The 16338-nt window shown below is 36.1% G+C and overlaps 2 protein-coding genes and 1 long non-coding RNA gene across 16 annotated transcripts; all 3 read right to left on the reverse strand.

The window, feature by feature from the left end:
• Nucleotides 1-242: 242 nt before the first annotated feature.
• On the reverse strand, nucleotides 243-5501 carry LOC105159380 (uncharacterized). Of its 14 annotated transcripts, none has more exons than XR_016064995.1 (6): nucleotides 4906-5161; nucleotides 4722-4809; nucleotides 4368-4417; nucleotides 4118-4211; nucleotides 3405-3472; nucleotides 243-443 (listed from the first exon to the last, which is right to left on the reverse strand). It is a non-coding gene; the product is annotated as an uncharacterized LOC105159380 (long non-coding RNA). The 14 variants fall into 14 exon arrangements; XR_016065003.1 differs by lacking the exon at nucleotides 4722-4809 and adding an exon at nucleotides 4582-4654 and having other exon boundaries at nucleotides 4906-5146; XR_016064998.1 differs by lacking the exon at nucleotides 4722-4809 and adding an exon at nucleotides 4582-4654 and having other exon boundaries at nucleotides 4368-4462; nucleotides 4906-5060.
• A 147-nt stretch (nucleotides 5502-5648) lies between these two features.
• Nucleotides 5649-13712, reverse strand: LOC105159588 (uncharacterized). The gene is made up of 20 exons (XM_088879255.1): nucleotides 13398-13712; nucleotides 13219-13310; nucleotides 11701-11852; nucleotides 11163-11280; nucleotides 10648-10740; nucleotides 10425-10543; nucleotides 10257-10325; nucleotides 9826-9987; nucleotides 9654-9745; nucleotides 9493-9622; nucleotides 9199-9363; nucleotides 9050-9121; nucleotides 8600-8723; nucleotides 8422-8514; nucleotides 8204-8269; nucleotides 7978-8120; nucleotides 7735-7905; nucleotides 6743-7357; nucleotides 6113-6268; nucleotides 5649-6023 (listed from the first exon to the last, which is right to left on the reverse strand). The coding sequence occupies exons 3-20, from the start codon at nucleotides 11827-11829 to the stop codon at nucleotides 5961-5963; spliced, it is 2580 nt and encodes an 859-aa protein (XP_088735381.1). The 5' UTR covers nucleotides 11830-11852; nucleotides 13219-13310; nucleotides 13398-13712; the 3' UTR covers nucleotides 5649-5960.
• A 431-nt stretch (nucleotides 13713-14143) lies between these two features.
• Nucleotides 14144-15272, reverse strand: ERD14 (Dehydrin family protein). Its single transcript, XM_011076427.3, has 2 exons — nucleotides 14872-15272; nucleotides 14144-14775 (listed from the first exon to the last, which is right to left on the reverse strand). The coding sequence occupies exons 1-2, from the start codon at nucleotides 15139-15141 to the stop codon at nucleotides 14407-14409; spliced, it is 639 nt and encodes a 212-aa protein (XP_011074729.1). The 5' UTR covers nucleotides 15142-15272; the 3' UTR covers nucleotides 14144-14406.
• Nucleotides 15273-16338: the final 1066 nt, after the last annotated feature.

Below are 16338 nucleotides of genomic sequence, written 5' to 3' on the forward strand. Positions count from 1 at the left end.
TAAAAATTGTTTAAATAATTAAAATAATACACAAAAAAATTGGAAATTGTATACATCTAAGATGTGAGAAAAGCTGTTCAAGTTCAGATTTGAGGTTAAAGAAAACAGAGTTGTTCTGATTTTGCTCGTGATGAGTTAAAAGATTATGTTTTTAGAACTTCTGAATTTTAATATTTGATTATCAGCGTTTGAAATACGATGAGTTGGATTGCGAAGGCTAATTTATGAAATCAGGCAACATCTGGGGGAAGAAAATTTTCATTTCATTTTACAACAAACTATACAAATTTATAGAGAGGCCAAAGCTCCCTTGAACGAAGTATTCTATTTTACAACAATGTATCTTAAACATTAGATGGCTGCATACGTCCTTCAACTCGTCTCACAGAATGAAAAATTCTTCTCTTGTGTTGAGACATCTTCAACTTCAATTTAATGTCAGCCTGAAAAAGACAACAGGAAAAGAATGAGAACCATGCAACCAGTCTATACTCGTCAATTAAAGGTTGAGGAACTCTGAATCTGTCATTGATTTGCCATGTGTGCTTACTTAAATAACCTCGTCCTCCTAAGAGTTGTGTGGGACATCTAAGGCTTATGTAAGAAATTTAAACACTCCACTAAACACACCGGCTAAAATAATGTACTTTGACATGATTTAGAACCAAATGGCAACTTACATATCGATCCATTTCTCTCTCTCCTCTTCCTCTATCTAAAAAAGTATTCTATGCGTTCCGTCTCTGTCAACTTCTCCCATGTTTGAAAATCCAAAATGTTGAAAAACCATTGTGTTCTTTTTTTGTACACTTCAAAATCAAAAGTCTACTATAATTTCTATAAAAGCTCCACATTCTCACTATTTTAATTTGAAAAGAACAAGTATATAAATTTTTTAAGCCACCAAGAATACGATGGATGCAAAATAGTAAAGAATGCCTAATTGGAGAACAATTCTCCACCTTTTTGCAGATTTATTCCCAATTTATTCATTGAGTTGGGTTCTGTTTCAAGGTTTGCTTTTTACAACTTTTCAATGTCATATATCTAAAATTTTGTACAAATTTTGCAGACCACCATATTTTGTCATGTTATTCACATCCGAACTTTGCAAGTGTATCATAGTAAAATTTGTCGGGAAATCATTATTATACAAAACACAACTTAGTTTATTTGTGAACTTCATTAATAAAACATCAAATGCCAAAATATTGATAAATATTGACGGTTGTCTACATGCCAATTTGATTCATTTATTTCCTGAATACATGAGCATTTGAATTGATAAATATCATAATTAATATACACCTTTTTAGAAGTGCTCTCGACAACTTAAAAAACATTTAAATCAATCATCAAAACACGTGGAATTCATCAATTTATAGGGAAAAAGGTCCGGTGAAGAAAATTATAAAAACTATTTTGTTGAAAATTATAAAAACTATTTTGTTGAAAATTATAAAAACCATTTTGTTATCAAAACAAAAATGAATTGGGCTTTTTTAGGAGTTCTGAAGCATTTATCTAAAAACATTCATCATAGGCTACTATCTGGATTAAAAAAAAAATTGTGCACCACAAGGATGATTTGAGAAGAAAATAGTTGAAAAGAATATTAATTTATAAGCAACTCAATGCACGTGCAAGTGAAAAACTTGTTGAATTAGAAGAGAAAGAAAAAAGTGAAATACTTGTGGTAGGCACATGTTTTAGAAATGAAGGCATTTGATAAGAAAAACAAATTTGTTAATAAGTTTCTGAAAACAAAATCATAGTATTTCCCAGGTCTAAGATTATCTATTTGTCAAATCTGTGTTCCTAGAAAATCATTCCTCAAATTTGAGAATTATATAATATTGAACAAAGAGTTATCAAATCTCATTAAAAGAAAATAGAAGTAGCATGTAGACGACCGTCCTATATTTGGCATGATGTTCCATTATCAAAGTTCACAAATAAATAGTTTATAATTGTATAGTAAAGAATTTCTAACAAATTTTTCTATGATATACCTGCAAAAGTGAAGATGTCAAGAACATGACAACATGATTTTTTCTGCACATCCATACAAAATGATAAATAAACAACATCAAAAAATTCTAAAGCAAGCCCACGAAGAGAACCCCACAAAATGAATAAACCAAAAGTAAATCTTCAAAAAGTATGAAGTTCTGTTCTTCATATTGGCATTCAACACTATACATGCATCCTTTGGATTCTTAGCAACATAAAAAATCCATATTCATGTTTCTTCCAAATTACAATAGTGATAACAAGGGCATTTCACAGAAATCACAGCAGGGCTTTAGGTTTTGAAGTTTACAAATTGTAAACACAATGGATTCAACATTTTTTGATTTTCAAATGTGGGAGAAGAACTAACAGAGTAGAATGGAAAGGAACATGGATCACTTTTCAGATAGAAAAACAAATCGAGAGGAAACTATTGATACGGCGGTTGCCATTAGGCTCTAAATAGTGTCAAAATGCATTATAGTAGTAGCCAATGTGTGTTTTAGTTGAGTGCTTAAATTTTCTACTTAACCCTTTTGAATTCCACACAATTCATAAGAATCTGAGATTACTTTAGTTCGCACAAAATTGACAAACCAAAATCAGGCTCAGGCCCTCAATCTTCCAACAAACGAGTATAGATCACCTACACTAATTAAATAATTTGATACCATAAGTGCTTGTTATCTATATATCAAAATAAAATGGCTGTTATACATAGAACTGAAAAATGATTTCTCAAGTAAATTGATACCATTTTATAATTATATGCTATATGTGTTATGGACAAACAAAATCATATATTGCCTCCATATCCTATAATATGGATTAAGACAGAATTGTAAAAGAAACTAGGATATGAGAAAAGAACATAGATAACCATTGGGTAAGACTTAAACCTTAGCTCATAGAATACTCCAATTAAAGGGCATAACCAATATAACAATGATACTTCATAAACAAGAAACTTTCTAGATCCAGGGGCATAAGAGACATAGCAAAAAATAGTTTATAACCAAGAAAGATGCAGACATAAGCAACAGCGCAAATTAAACAGAACTAAAGTCCATATGAACCAAGGACAACTAGTTCAGATAATTTGAGAAAATACCACTAACCTCTAACACAAAAAGAAAATCACTGTACCATTATAATCACAGAGGTAAATATAATACTATAGCAAAGGTAGATATGTAACTATTATACATAAAACAGTCATAATTTGCTGAAATTTAACTTTCTTTCCTATCCCAATCCAGGGGATCAGAAATTCAAGCCAACCATACCATCAATTTCAATAAAGAGCAAGAGTCAAGTATTATGAATTCAGGTGAATATGCTTAGCATTAAGAATAAGAGAAAAATATAATTAAGATAAGAATATTAGTAACCTTGGCATACAATCAAACTGTCATCATCTTCATTCCTCCCAAAAGGATAGAAAGTAGTAAAATATGTCCTGCACTTTTGTGACAAAGCCACAATCACTAACAATGGCATATTTAATTCACAACAATTTGGTCGTTGTAAATATTTCTTTAACCAAAGATGAAAAGTAACAGCGAAAGACACCAACATACAAACAGGAAAGTGAAATGGAAAAATTGAACAGCAAAATGACAATGAACATTTTTTAAAAGGAACAAACAGTTGGAAGTTAAAATAAGATAGACAATGAAAAAAATCATATCCAAAATGATGTCTAGCACCAAAATCTTCAAAAACATGTCGCTTTTTTCTCTCTGCATCTAGAAAAATTCAACACACTTGAAACAAAAATTACAGATAAATTCATGGAAATAAAACCTCTGGAACACAGGATTTAAAGATCAACCAAAATGGACAGAGCAATAGTCTTGTAGACAGAAACACTGTAATAGTATCTCCACAAGTGAAAAAAACCATAAAGGGGAAAAAAAACCAAGCCAGTAGACAAGAGAACCTATAAATTTATCAAACCACGAAACCATGCAATACAAAGAGTTCACATGTACAATAATTAATGTTTACTCTCTTCAAAATTCATTTATTTGCTAGTCTACTATATCGATAATCGAACCCTAGAAAACAAAATTGAAAACAACAGATTGGGTTCAAATAATACCTCTTTGAATGCCAAGAACCAGGGAGTATAACCAATACGAAGCCTAACAATGGGGAAACTTCATGCAAAACTCCAAGATAAGAGGTGTTGAAAACTACAAAGTGACAAAAACTATTGAAGTTACACAAACAAATTGACAAAATGACGTCCAGAAATTATAACTCATACCAAATGCCTCATAAACATGCAACATTTTTATCTACATCAAGAAAAATTCAAAAATATTGGAAGGAAAATTAGGAACACAAACCTCCAGAATGCATGAAGATCCAACCATAATGGACACCACGACAGTCTTGTCTGCAAAAGCACTACCTTAGTGGATTTTCCAAGATTCAAGTTGTCCTCAAGAAACAGAAGAAAAAAAAACAAGAAAGGGAAAAAGAATCGATCAACTCCTCAAGAAAACATGAGAAAAAGAAAAATACAAGAAAGAACAAAAGGAACCGGGTAACTAATCATACCAAGAAACCATGCCACAAAAAGAGTTCACATGTTCAGTAATCAAATTGTACTGCACCAAGATTCACTTGTTCCCTATATTATGTCAAGAATCCAACCCTAATTCAAGAAAATTGAAAACAAGAAATTGCGTAGAAATACACTCTTTAAACTCCAAGAAGAGAGGAATATAAGAAATGCAAAGCCCAACGATTGTGGCATCTTCATGCACAACTTCAATAAAAGAAGTGCTGAAAACCACAAGGATTTTGCATGCAATCAACAGATCAATTTTTAGAAACTCGACCCAACCCCTTCGACACACTTGAGAATTTCACCGCCCTTACAGTTTGGTTTTCTTCTATTCCTTGAAAATCTTGGCCCTTGGGTGGGGTTGATTTCCGATTGAAACAGACACTATGTGGAGAGAGGGAAAGAAGAAAAGGAAGAACAAATAGAGTGGAAGAATAGACCCTGGTTATTAATCTCTCACAGTACGCGATCCTTTTTATATGTACTACAAAAAAGTGCTACTACAAAGGCGCGACTTCTACAGAAACATCCTTTTTTTTTTTTTGAAAAACGCGACTCCAATAGAGAAATCCTCCAAACTCCCCTCGCCGAATTCGCCCGTCGTTGTAAGACCGCTTATTCTCAAAGAATAGCCAAAGAAGAAGAAAAAGGAAGAAACCATATCTGAGCACGAGAAGTCATTGGCTGCTCCGGTGATTTTTATGAGTATTCAAAATTTTTTTTTCTTTTAAGTTATGAGATCATATAAAAATCTCTGATTTGATCGGTTCTAATAACTTCTATATCATATCTAGTAATGTATTACATTGATGTAGTCGATGTTTTTAGAAGGCATGAGATTGACAATTTTATCCGCAATAACTTATCAGGTGAAAACACGATTCTCGAGGAATTATATTTTAGTTAGAGTGGTCGCTATCAATGAATAATAGTTAAATTAAAAAAATAATATTTTTTATATTTATAATAGTATTAGAAGTTATATTGTGTGGGGGGTGCGCAAATAATTCACTAGAAAGGGAAGCATACATAAAGCAAAAGGAAATTGAAGCCCATATAGTTTGAAAACAGACTTCATCAGCAAGAACTTGGGAAGTCTAATCCAAGAATGAGCTACATCGTGCATTAATATTTGATTGTAATCTGTTGGAATTATTGATGTTTAAATCCTACCTCATGAAATAGTTTAAGGCCGTCTGCTTTTCATAACATCCTACCCTGTTAGTCAGGGTATGGCCTATGGGTAGGATATTACTTACCCATGTACAGGCCTATTGCAAGGGTGAAACAAAACGGTGGTACTGCTAACTGGACCACTTGAAGTAAACAAAAACATATTGTAAGTCAAGCTACAGGAAGGACACTGCTCCTAGGATCCCATTTCAGCATGAAGTCTCTGGGATATATCATGATGGAGCATCTCCATGAACTCCTGGAAATCACCAAGAAGAAGACCGCATTGAAAATTCATGGTTCCATAATAAGCCATGAGCAGAAAATATAGAAAGACAGGATGTTCACCTCTGACAGCTGGCCACTGCACAATTGGTTTACAATGCGTTCATCCGCACGACCACCACAAGAAAGTTGGGCTGCCCTGTCAACCAGAGAGCAAAAGATCTCCTCAGATGAGCATTGGTCTTCAAGCCTCTGAACCACTTGACGAAGATCAATCTGCTGGATAAGGACAAAAGCATTTCAAACATAGAAAGAAAAATTTATATTCTCTTTGTGCAAATAGATAGTAAGAACAGTACTTTTTCCCAAATAGAAATATGAAGAACATAATCAGCAGAAGCAACATGAACATACCAATATCTTGAACATAGTGTACATTTCAGGAACAAACTTATAGAGCAACATAGACGGGTTGCGATGTCGATTTTAATAATTTCAAGAGGCTTTGACTGAACTAGTGGAAAGTGGAATTATATAGGCGAACAAATTCTCTCTTGCGGAAAATCATCCTCACTATTGATTCTTCACTAATGGTTGAAAAGTTAGGCAGTTTCAAATCAATTTAGTCATGATGAAGCTAAAATAGATCCTTCACATTAGTCGAGTTTGCACAGATAAGCAAATTTTCATTTCAAGCGTGTGAAACAAGTACATGAACCGATTCAAAACATCTTCCATTTGTTTGACACAAACCTGAGGGTGGTCATTAGTTGTTCTTGAATTTCTTCTTGAACTACTTCCTGGGAACGCTGGTCCTGAAGAAGGATTTAATTGAGAAACAGATGATATATCTCCTAAAGCTTGGGAGACTATGGGCATCATTTGTTGCATCATTCTAGACAGATCAACACCCCCACCCTGGCCGCTATTGTCCAAACCTGAAAACATGCTTCCGAGGTCGTGGCTGTCAATCTGCTGAGCAAGCTGATTCACCGTACCCCTCATTGCAGGATTTTGAGTAAATTGTTGCAACATATTTCTCAACATGTCTGGGGAACCAACCCCAGTTTGCTGTGAAACCCCAGCCAATAGATCATCCAGGGAAGGATTATGCAGAAATTGAGACATTGCATCTGATACATCATCATGGCCATAAGCATTTCGCTTTGCTGTAGGAGCACTCCCGGTGGCTCCTCGGGCAATGTCTGAAGGTCGTCCCAAATATGGAGGATTTGCATCTCCCCTTGTTGAAAGTGATGCCCGAGATTGCAAAACCTGTTTTCCAACTGATCCAGGTTTCTGCTTCTGAGTGCTAGAACTTGCAGCATCACTATTCTTGGCTTGTGCTCTAGGCTGCCTATCTTGACTCTATCATGCATATGTACACAAACACTATGTAAGTGATAATGAGAGAATATGAATGGCGCCTCAGTGTTCATAGATGCTTGTAATAGTTTGACTGCCATGATTGATGACCATGAGTAGCTAGTAACTAGTAAGAGTCGGCTGTTGCCTTGCTTGAACATGCAAAAGTTTCATGTAAAATCATTCAGCAAAGCAACAAATGCATCACAACTGAAAAGTTATGCATGATGATGGAAGGAAACCACCTTTTATAAAATGCAGAGAGTTCTAAACCAGCTATGCTATGCTGAGATTAAGATGTTACAACTGTTTAGCAATCTGTTTCCAAGACACATACAAAAAACAATATCAAAATAGGGAATATAAAAGCAACATCTTACCTTAGGCTGAAGGCCTCCCAGTCCCAACCCAAGAGGGATGCCTGAAGATCCATCTAGATTATCATTACCTTGATTGGATCTTGACAGCCCCTCGAGGCTTTCAACATGCTTAGATGTAATTGGCCTGCTATAAGGATCGCTCTTAGACCTGATAGAAGGTTCAGTTTGTGCCTGGCAGTTCAAGGTCAGTGAGTCCAACGTCTAGAATTTTAAGCAGTCCAATCAAATTGTTACCGTCTTCACCTTCTGATCATCCATGATAGTGACATGAGGTAAAGTTTGACTGGTTTCACTTTCACCAATCCTGCTGCTGGACAAACTCCTCTGGTGACTTCTTGTATCATCTCCTCTACTGCGGCCAAGTTGCTCTTGGTTGGCTGAACACTCTGATGGGCGATGATGGAATAAAAGCCCTTAAATATAAAACATAAAATACATTACACACAACAATGCATCACCATGTGCATACCTGACTCTGCATGGCCTTCATTCTGCCAGTTAGTGGCTAGACTTCTAAGTGGGGCACCGATTTCACCTAAAATTGACGAAATAGAATTATTTCAGATGCCTGAGAAACACCAGCAATAGGTTGTAAAGAACCAGCAATTGAAACTATGGCATGTCATGTTGGAAAAGCAATAACAATGACATTAATCCCCAACGCAAATCATGCTTGACCAGACTCACCAGATTCAGTTCCACCAACTCGTGCTCCTTGCACTTCTTCTACATTTGGTGCCCTGTTGCCCGCTGTTGAAACAATAGACGCAAGTGATGCCCCTGTTCGAAGTAGAATTCCATTTAGAGAGAGAACCATACAACTAGACAGAACCAAACAAGACATGCATTCTTAAATACGGCTTACCAGTATGAATATGAATATTTACATTTCTTGGAACATTACCAACACCCACTGGACTGATAGCCACAGGATTCAGCTCGACACTAGATGAACCACCAAAAAGAGAGCTAGTTTGAAGAGGAAAAGGCTGCAAATGAAGCAGAACAGTATGTCGCTCACAAAATCCATCATGGAAAATGACAAAGTATCACAATAGAAGACAGTAAACATTTCTATCACAGATCAACATTTGCCAACAGCGAGATCTCAGGGTGCAGAAAACTTCAGAGAAAATATAGATTTGCATTTTACCGAACCTGAAGGAGTCCAACTTAAACTGTACTCCAACTTAAGGAAAGCCCTGTTATCCGAGTATGACTCCAGAATGATTACAAGAAAGAACACTCATAGTAGGAATTTGAGATTAATGAACAACATTTCAACAGCTATAATAAACAAGACTGAATTGCAAACCTGAACCATAATTGGATTAGGCCCTGATGAAGATATATAAACAGCAGGCCCAGCGTTCACAAAAGACTCACCCTGCACAGGCATCAGAAGATGTCAAATGACTTGCATAAAAAAATGGCCAGCTGCTGAAGTCATGGACAAGGACCTACAGGAGATTGTCCCAAGCGTAGAGTCAAAGTTGTCCTCCCCAACTCTAGCAGAAGTGCACCTAAATGTTGCATTGCAACACCTAATTGCACAGCTTCTGTTTGAACTTGGCCCCTTACAGCAGGATCACTTGAACCTCCCTCTTGCTCTAAACGACCTGCAGTGCGCTACAAAATTGTGGCAGATAATAAATGGAATTAGAAACTAAAGTAGCACAACAAAGCTATATGGATAGAGATTACAGAATTAAAAGTAAAACAAGAAGAGGCGAACAATCTCCCTAGAGTGGTGCTTACACATAATGCTGGAATGGCATGGTCATGAAGAAGACGCTGCGCGTGTTGCAGAACACAGGTTAGAGCCTCGACAGTCGGATAACCACCTGAATTTGTAGGCAATTCACTGGTGGCTGCACCACCACTAGCACTTGGTGATAGATATGTCACAACAACAAAACTTGAGAGGACTAATTTTATTACCATTTTGTGGAAATGCCAATTGCATTCGGTTCATAAAGTCGGAAATCGTGTTCAGCGAATCAGGAATTGGCTGCTTATGGGCAAAATTAAGACATTAGCTAAGATTAAAAGTTAAATTTGAAGCAATGTTAGAAAAGTATATTTATCTACCATGTCCAACGATGGGATGGAAATTGCTGATCCATTTGTGGTTTGCACAGGATAGGATGCAGATTGACCATGTAAGGCTTGCCAGGGGACAGATTGATTTTCACGGTGACTTTGACTGCCAGCATTTACCTGTGACCCTTCTGTTTCATTTCCATGAGAAATCTGAACACGAGAAGATTGACTGTTCTCAAGCCCATAATTTTAGAAAACCCAAAAGAAAAGACAATGCCAACTCTACTAGGATGGTCTGCCCATAAGAGTAAATAGAAAGGGATATTACCAAAGTTACTAATCATGGTACAGATGCTTTTTTTTTTTACATGGGAGAGTGTGCAATGGCTAGGGAGACATAGCTAAGCATATAGTAAAGATTCACAATAGCTGAAAGAAAGATAGTCCTAGCTCATTTAAGAATAGAAAAGAGACACTACCAGAAGACGAGGGTGCATGCCTCCTGGCATGTTGGCTATGCTTATTGAGTTCAGTACTGCCCCAATGACCTAAACAGTGCAAATTAGTGAATTGCTGTTGCAGATACTAGTTTAAACGTTCAACAATCAAATGAACATAAAAACACTAGGATAACTAGACAAACACACCCGACTTAGATCCGGTATAACAGCCTCCCCTGCATCTCCAACATTTAAGGCCCCTAATGCTACACTGGGGGCGATTTGCCCAATCTGATTGTGTGGGCCACCAGCATTGGAATCCTGTCCTGTATACCACCAAAAAGGAAATAAATATGGAAAGGAGAGAACATTTGAACTAGATCAAACCATGTAGTAAAAGCTAGAGTTAAAATGCAAGTCATCATACTACCTCTGTTACCATCACTTGAAGTAGCTTCTCCGCTGTTGGAGCCAGGAGATTGCTGCCTTTCAACTAAATGTAATGTGTCCCCATTTTCCACATATGTTATTTTGTTAAGGTAGACACAGTAAAGATTATTGAGTGTAATAACTAAATTGCGCAAAAACAAAAGTACCGAACAAAGAAGACCAAAATGTACAAACAAAAATTTATTATTACATTTGTCACAGGAAAATTACTGAAAGAAAAAGGAATTTGCAAGGGATAACAAGCAGCTTAATCAGAATAGACAACAGTAATAACAGACGAATATTTTATTCAGTTGAAAAATGAAAATGTTTAATCTCAAATATCTGAAGAGCGCACATATAAATAATTCCCAAGAACAAGTCATATACCCTCCTCCATATCCTATATTGAATTTAAGAAGCCAAGGCTCCATAAACAATGCTTTTTACATTGCTCTGCACATAAATATGCAAAAAATATGTGTACAGAATGTATGCTTATAATTGGTAGGATACTATATTCAGAAAGAAGGTGATCATCTTTCAAGACCTTGCCCCTGAAAATGAGACGCTGCTGCCCGACGGGAACACCAATTTCACTAGCTATTTTCTCCTTGAATGCAGAGATCACAATCTGAAATGGGCAAATTGGGGAATGCTGATAATTAGTATTCTAAAGTGTTTTATAGGTCAATGCAGCTAAATTTGGTGCAAGTCAGACAGTGATGATGCTCTTAGTATTCTGAAGTACTTTACAGCTAACTCAAAATCACAATTAAAGTTGTCTCTGAAGTAAGAACTCATGCAGTCATGCTCCTGAATTCATTCCTCTGTAAATAAATGAAAATAAAAGGTAACGATATCCTTTATCAATAAAGCCCTTTACCCTTCCCATCCAAATATGCAGAGACCTACAGATTACTAGACTCTGGTTCAACCCAAATGCAATTTCAGCCTTAGAAAATTTATCAGAAACACGACATTTTGGAATACACGTATTGCACATTTTGACTTATTTTAGCTACAAAATTACGACCAGATATCAAAGGTTTACATTCTTATCAACATAGAAGCTGAAAATCCTGGAATCCAGGGTCTTGATATTCAGCTGAAGAGTTGACTCGGAACTTTGATCAGACACATCACTCGCACTTGGACCCTCACTGGACTGCAGATTCGCCATGCAACTTCAGAGGCAATAAATATCTAAACAAAATAAACATCATAATAAAAAAAAAAAAACAATTAACACAACAATCATCAATGTGAATGAAAAGTAGAAGGGGCAAAAAAGTGAATACCAGGCAGAATACATGGCATGGCAAATATATATTTTAAGTTAGATCTTGAGGGTGTTTGATGTGATAATAAACATGAGACCTCATAATCCATCTCTATAACTAGATTTTAGAATGAGTGAAATTTTAAAAGTATGCTTATGGACTTGGTATTTATGGGTGGACATTTACTTGACTGTCTAAAGATAAAACTTTGTCTGACCAAAAGAGAGAAGCAGGAAGCAGGCAATATGAGACAAAGGGAAGATATCTCTACACAATTGAAAGGAACACAGAGCTGTCTTTCTGCCAAAAACCCCAGGACCAAGATCTAGGACTGCAGAAACATGTGCAATAAACAGATTAAGGGAGACTGCACAAATTAGCTACTAGACAACATTAATATAATGTATGTATAGAAAATCCATCACGAGGGGACGACCCTAGCACCCATCATCAAGTCATGGACTATCCTGTGGATTAAGTGTGAAACATACTGCTGGAAATGTGGTTTGGGTGCCAGGTTTTGTGTTCAGTGTTCCTGTCCTCCGTATTCCACACTGCCTGGGGATGAGAGGCAGGGATCCTATGCTCAAAGATCTTAGTAAAGATCACTTTTTTATATTGTGACATTGGAAAATTTGGGATCATCGGTAACTTCTTTGTCACATGCCAATTGATAATGAAAAGCACACGACTATACCCATCTTCTTCTTCACTCAGCCTTCTTCGTTTCCCCATGCTATTTGCATGCATAACCAACAAACATAATAGAAACCACAAAGGCATTAATTTTTAAAAATAAATATGCATGAAGAAAGAGGAACCCTGTTCAAATAACAGGTAAACTACAGAAGACCAATTAATAAAGAAAACTCAGAATTTGCTAACAACTTCATGTAATCCATATCATTGCCTCAAAACCGATAAATTAACAAATCCACATGGCAGCCAACACACAGAACTGCCTTAACATGACATAACATAACTGATACAATCAAACCACGAGGAAACACCAGATTCAAGCGCTCAATGGCATAACATAAAATCATGGAAGCCATTCAGAAAAACAAGAAAGGATAAGCATTTGAAAGTTTAAGAATAGGACATAAGACAAAACTCGGATTCTACACTAATGTTACAACTTCCGCATTGGCGACACAAAAAACATAACCAAACAAACGCAATAAATCATCCACATGCAAACATTCACTGATCATAATGTACAACAAACATAAAACTCCCACAGGATTTCCATCAAAATGAATGCAATATAAAATAGGTGAAACTCCTACGTCGGCGACGTCGGGATCAAATGAGAGAATAATCGCGAGCTAAAAAGAGGTCCGATTTGCAGAAGCTGGAGCAACAAAACGAAAAACAGAATCTGCCAGGCGTAAAATGCAATCAGAATATGAATCACATTCGTCCTGAGTATATGATCACACAGCGATTCTCTTGTGAAAACTCCCACCTGTGCGAATAGCTAGCTGTCGTGTTGTTTGAAACTGAAATTGCTATTTCCGGGACAGCGATTTTAAGGCAGGGAAAAGGAGAATAGAAGAAACGCAGTTTAACTGATACAAATCTGAAGATTTTGATAAAACCATTCTTTAATTAATTAATTTGGATGAAAATTGTTAATGGGTCGGGCCCTACACTATTTTAGATATTGGATCTCATTGTTTGGATCATGGATCCACTACTTGGACCCCTTTTGAATTCAGCCCAAAGAATATCCCCTCCTCAAATTCTCAAAATTGGAATCAAGGCTAAATAATTGAAATTTCATTTTATTTTTAAGTTATTAATGGTGGCCGTATGAAAAGAAAAAATCAATTATAAAAAGAAACAATCATGATACGATGAAATTGAGAAAGAAGTAAATTCATAATTCAACTCCCCCATCTTCTCTATAGATTCTTATTCTTAAAAATGCAAATTCAGTTTAGAGCCGTAACACAGCGTGCTTTCGTCCTGGCTAATTCCAAGCAGTGCACGCCCAGCTACTCCATTGCATGTACATAGTACGTGAAATCAAACAGATTAAGACAAAGAATTCGGTGTCTTCAATTATTTAAAAAGCAGGTAGAGATAAGTGGTCATAAATAATTATGTTAGTTTCCCACAACACCCACTTGTCGACGTCTTCACAAGATTAAGTAGAAATAAAGTAAATAAAACCTGAGAAAACTAGCTTGTAAGGCCTTACACAAAACGAAGGAACAATATATCGATCCTTGTATTAAAACAAACAATATATATATATATATATGGACACATTCTAGGACTATGGTACAATGATGAAACTGGAAATCCCTTAACAAACTTCAACTTCAGACATAAATAAAGCTCATATATAGAGCATAACAACACTATTAACAAGCCACCCACACAATACCATAACCATCATCATCGACACTCCAAATCACAACTATATCATTATTATTGTTTAAACGAAAACCAAACATGAATTTTCTTTCTTAGTGGCACGCACTCGCAGCTTCCTCCTTCTCTTCATCGCTCTTTGAGTGGTACCCTGGGATTTTCTCCTTGATCTTTTCCAAGAAGCCTTTCTTCTCCTTCCCCTCAGCTGAGGTGGTGTACTCGGGGGCCGCCGGCGTTGGAGGTGGCGCCTCCACTTCCTCTTCCTTCTTGCCGCCGGGAAGCTTCTCCTTTATCTTGTCCAGAAGCCCTTTCTTCTCTTCAGGTTCTTGATGAGTTGGTGTTTCGTCACACTTGTGATCTTCTTCCTTCTTTTCTCCGGACACCTTTTCCTTGATCTTCTCCTTCAAACCCTTCTTCTTCTTCTTCTTCTCTCCACCTTCCTCTACTTCTTCCTCATCACTCGACTGCAAATCATATCAATCACGACAGTAGAAAACACAATCAGCACATGAAAATACACAAACACATTAGATGAATCAATGAAGAAAAATCAAACTTACAGAGCTGCTGGAGCTGCTCGATCGGTGAAGCTTCTGGAGCAGGCTCTCATGCTTCTTCTTCTCTTCCTCCTTATTGTGTTCCTCGCACACCTGAACTTTCTCCTCAAACTCAGAGGCAATCGCCGCCTCCTCACATTTCTTCTCCTCCTCTTTCTTCCCCCCGAAATCGAACAGTCCGCGATCAGTGGCCTCCACCGCCGGTGAGGAGGAGTCGCATGGCTCGCCACTCTTGTTCTCGTCGTGGTGGTGGTACTGCGCCTCGTCAGCCATGATTTCAGTCTCCTTGTCGACTAATAGAAGGACGGAAAAGACTCTGAATTGAAACACAGTGGATGGAGAAACTTGCTGTATTTGCTGGAGAATTCCAAGCTTGGAAATGATGGTACGTATAAGTGGTTGGAAAGCGGAAGTGGCGGGGATTTATATAGGAAGGCAACGCGGAAACGACGCGACTAAGATATAATACTACACAAATTTTTATTCTATTCATTTTAATTAAATTAATTACATAGCCATTGCGATATAATCAATACACAATTATTCTTCTTAAATTGTGCATACACATGAAAAATATTAAATATCATTATTTGTCTTAAATTGTGCATACGTCTAAAATATATTATATTTATTATATATAATTAGTCTATATCTAATCAAATTGAAGTAAATTAAAATTTTGAAATAATATTACCGAAGCTGTAGAAAGCCAATCAGCTGCTCCCATTTGTAACCGACGCCGACCCGTCGATTTCTTACTTTATTAGCATTCATATTTTAGGTATACAGAGATTTCTTATATAGTTTTTGATGACAAACTTTCGGCTGGTAATTAAACTTGTGTGTCAGTGAGTGGTTGTTTTTTTCTAAAAAAGAATAAAAGTAAAACATAATAACTGTTAATTTATTATGATTTAATACAAGTTTTATATTTATTTTTATCAATTCTGGTAAGTTCAAGTATTGCATTTTTACACTTGGTTTTGATGTCATAGAACACTTACCTCACATTCTAGCTGTCTCTGTCGTGATGTGTTTATAGAGATTATATTCTTACAACATTGTATTGAATATTTATTTTTAATTTTCAAGAAAATATATTAAGTTATTTAGATTCTTTTTAATAATATCGTGACTATTTAAATATTTGTGAATCAATAAATAAAAATAATTGTATCTTAAGTATTTTTAAAAAAAATTACTACGTGATTGGTATAACTTTTAGCACGCGTAGTTTGATTATAAATCAATTTAACTCGAGTAAAAGTTTTTGAATAAAAAAAATACAATTTATGTAAATTCAACACCAAGAAAAATGAAATTATTGGAGAGATCTCCAAATGTCATTCAGAATAAATTGACAATTAAAAATAAACGCTACAGGGGCAAATAGCAATTAAAACAAGAAAGTGGAGAAAGCAAGCAGCTGGGAGACGGAAGCAGGGGGCCAATCATGGTACATCACGTGGG

Source organism: Sesamum indicum, linkage group LG3 (assembly GCF_026168435.1).
Source record: "Sesamum indicum cultivar Baizhima isolate 11 linkage group LG3, ASM2616843v1, whole genome shotgun sequence".
NCBI lineage: Eukaryota > Viridiplantae > Streptophyta > Magnoliopsida > Lamiales > Pedaliaceae > Sesamum > Sesamum indicum.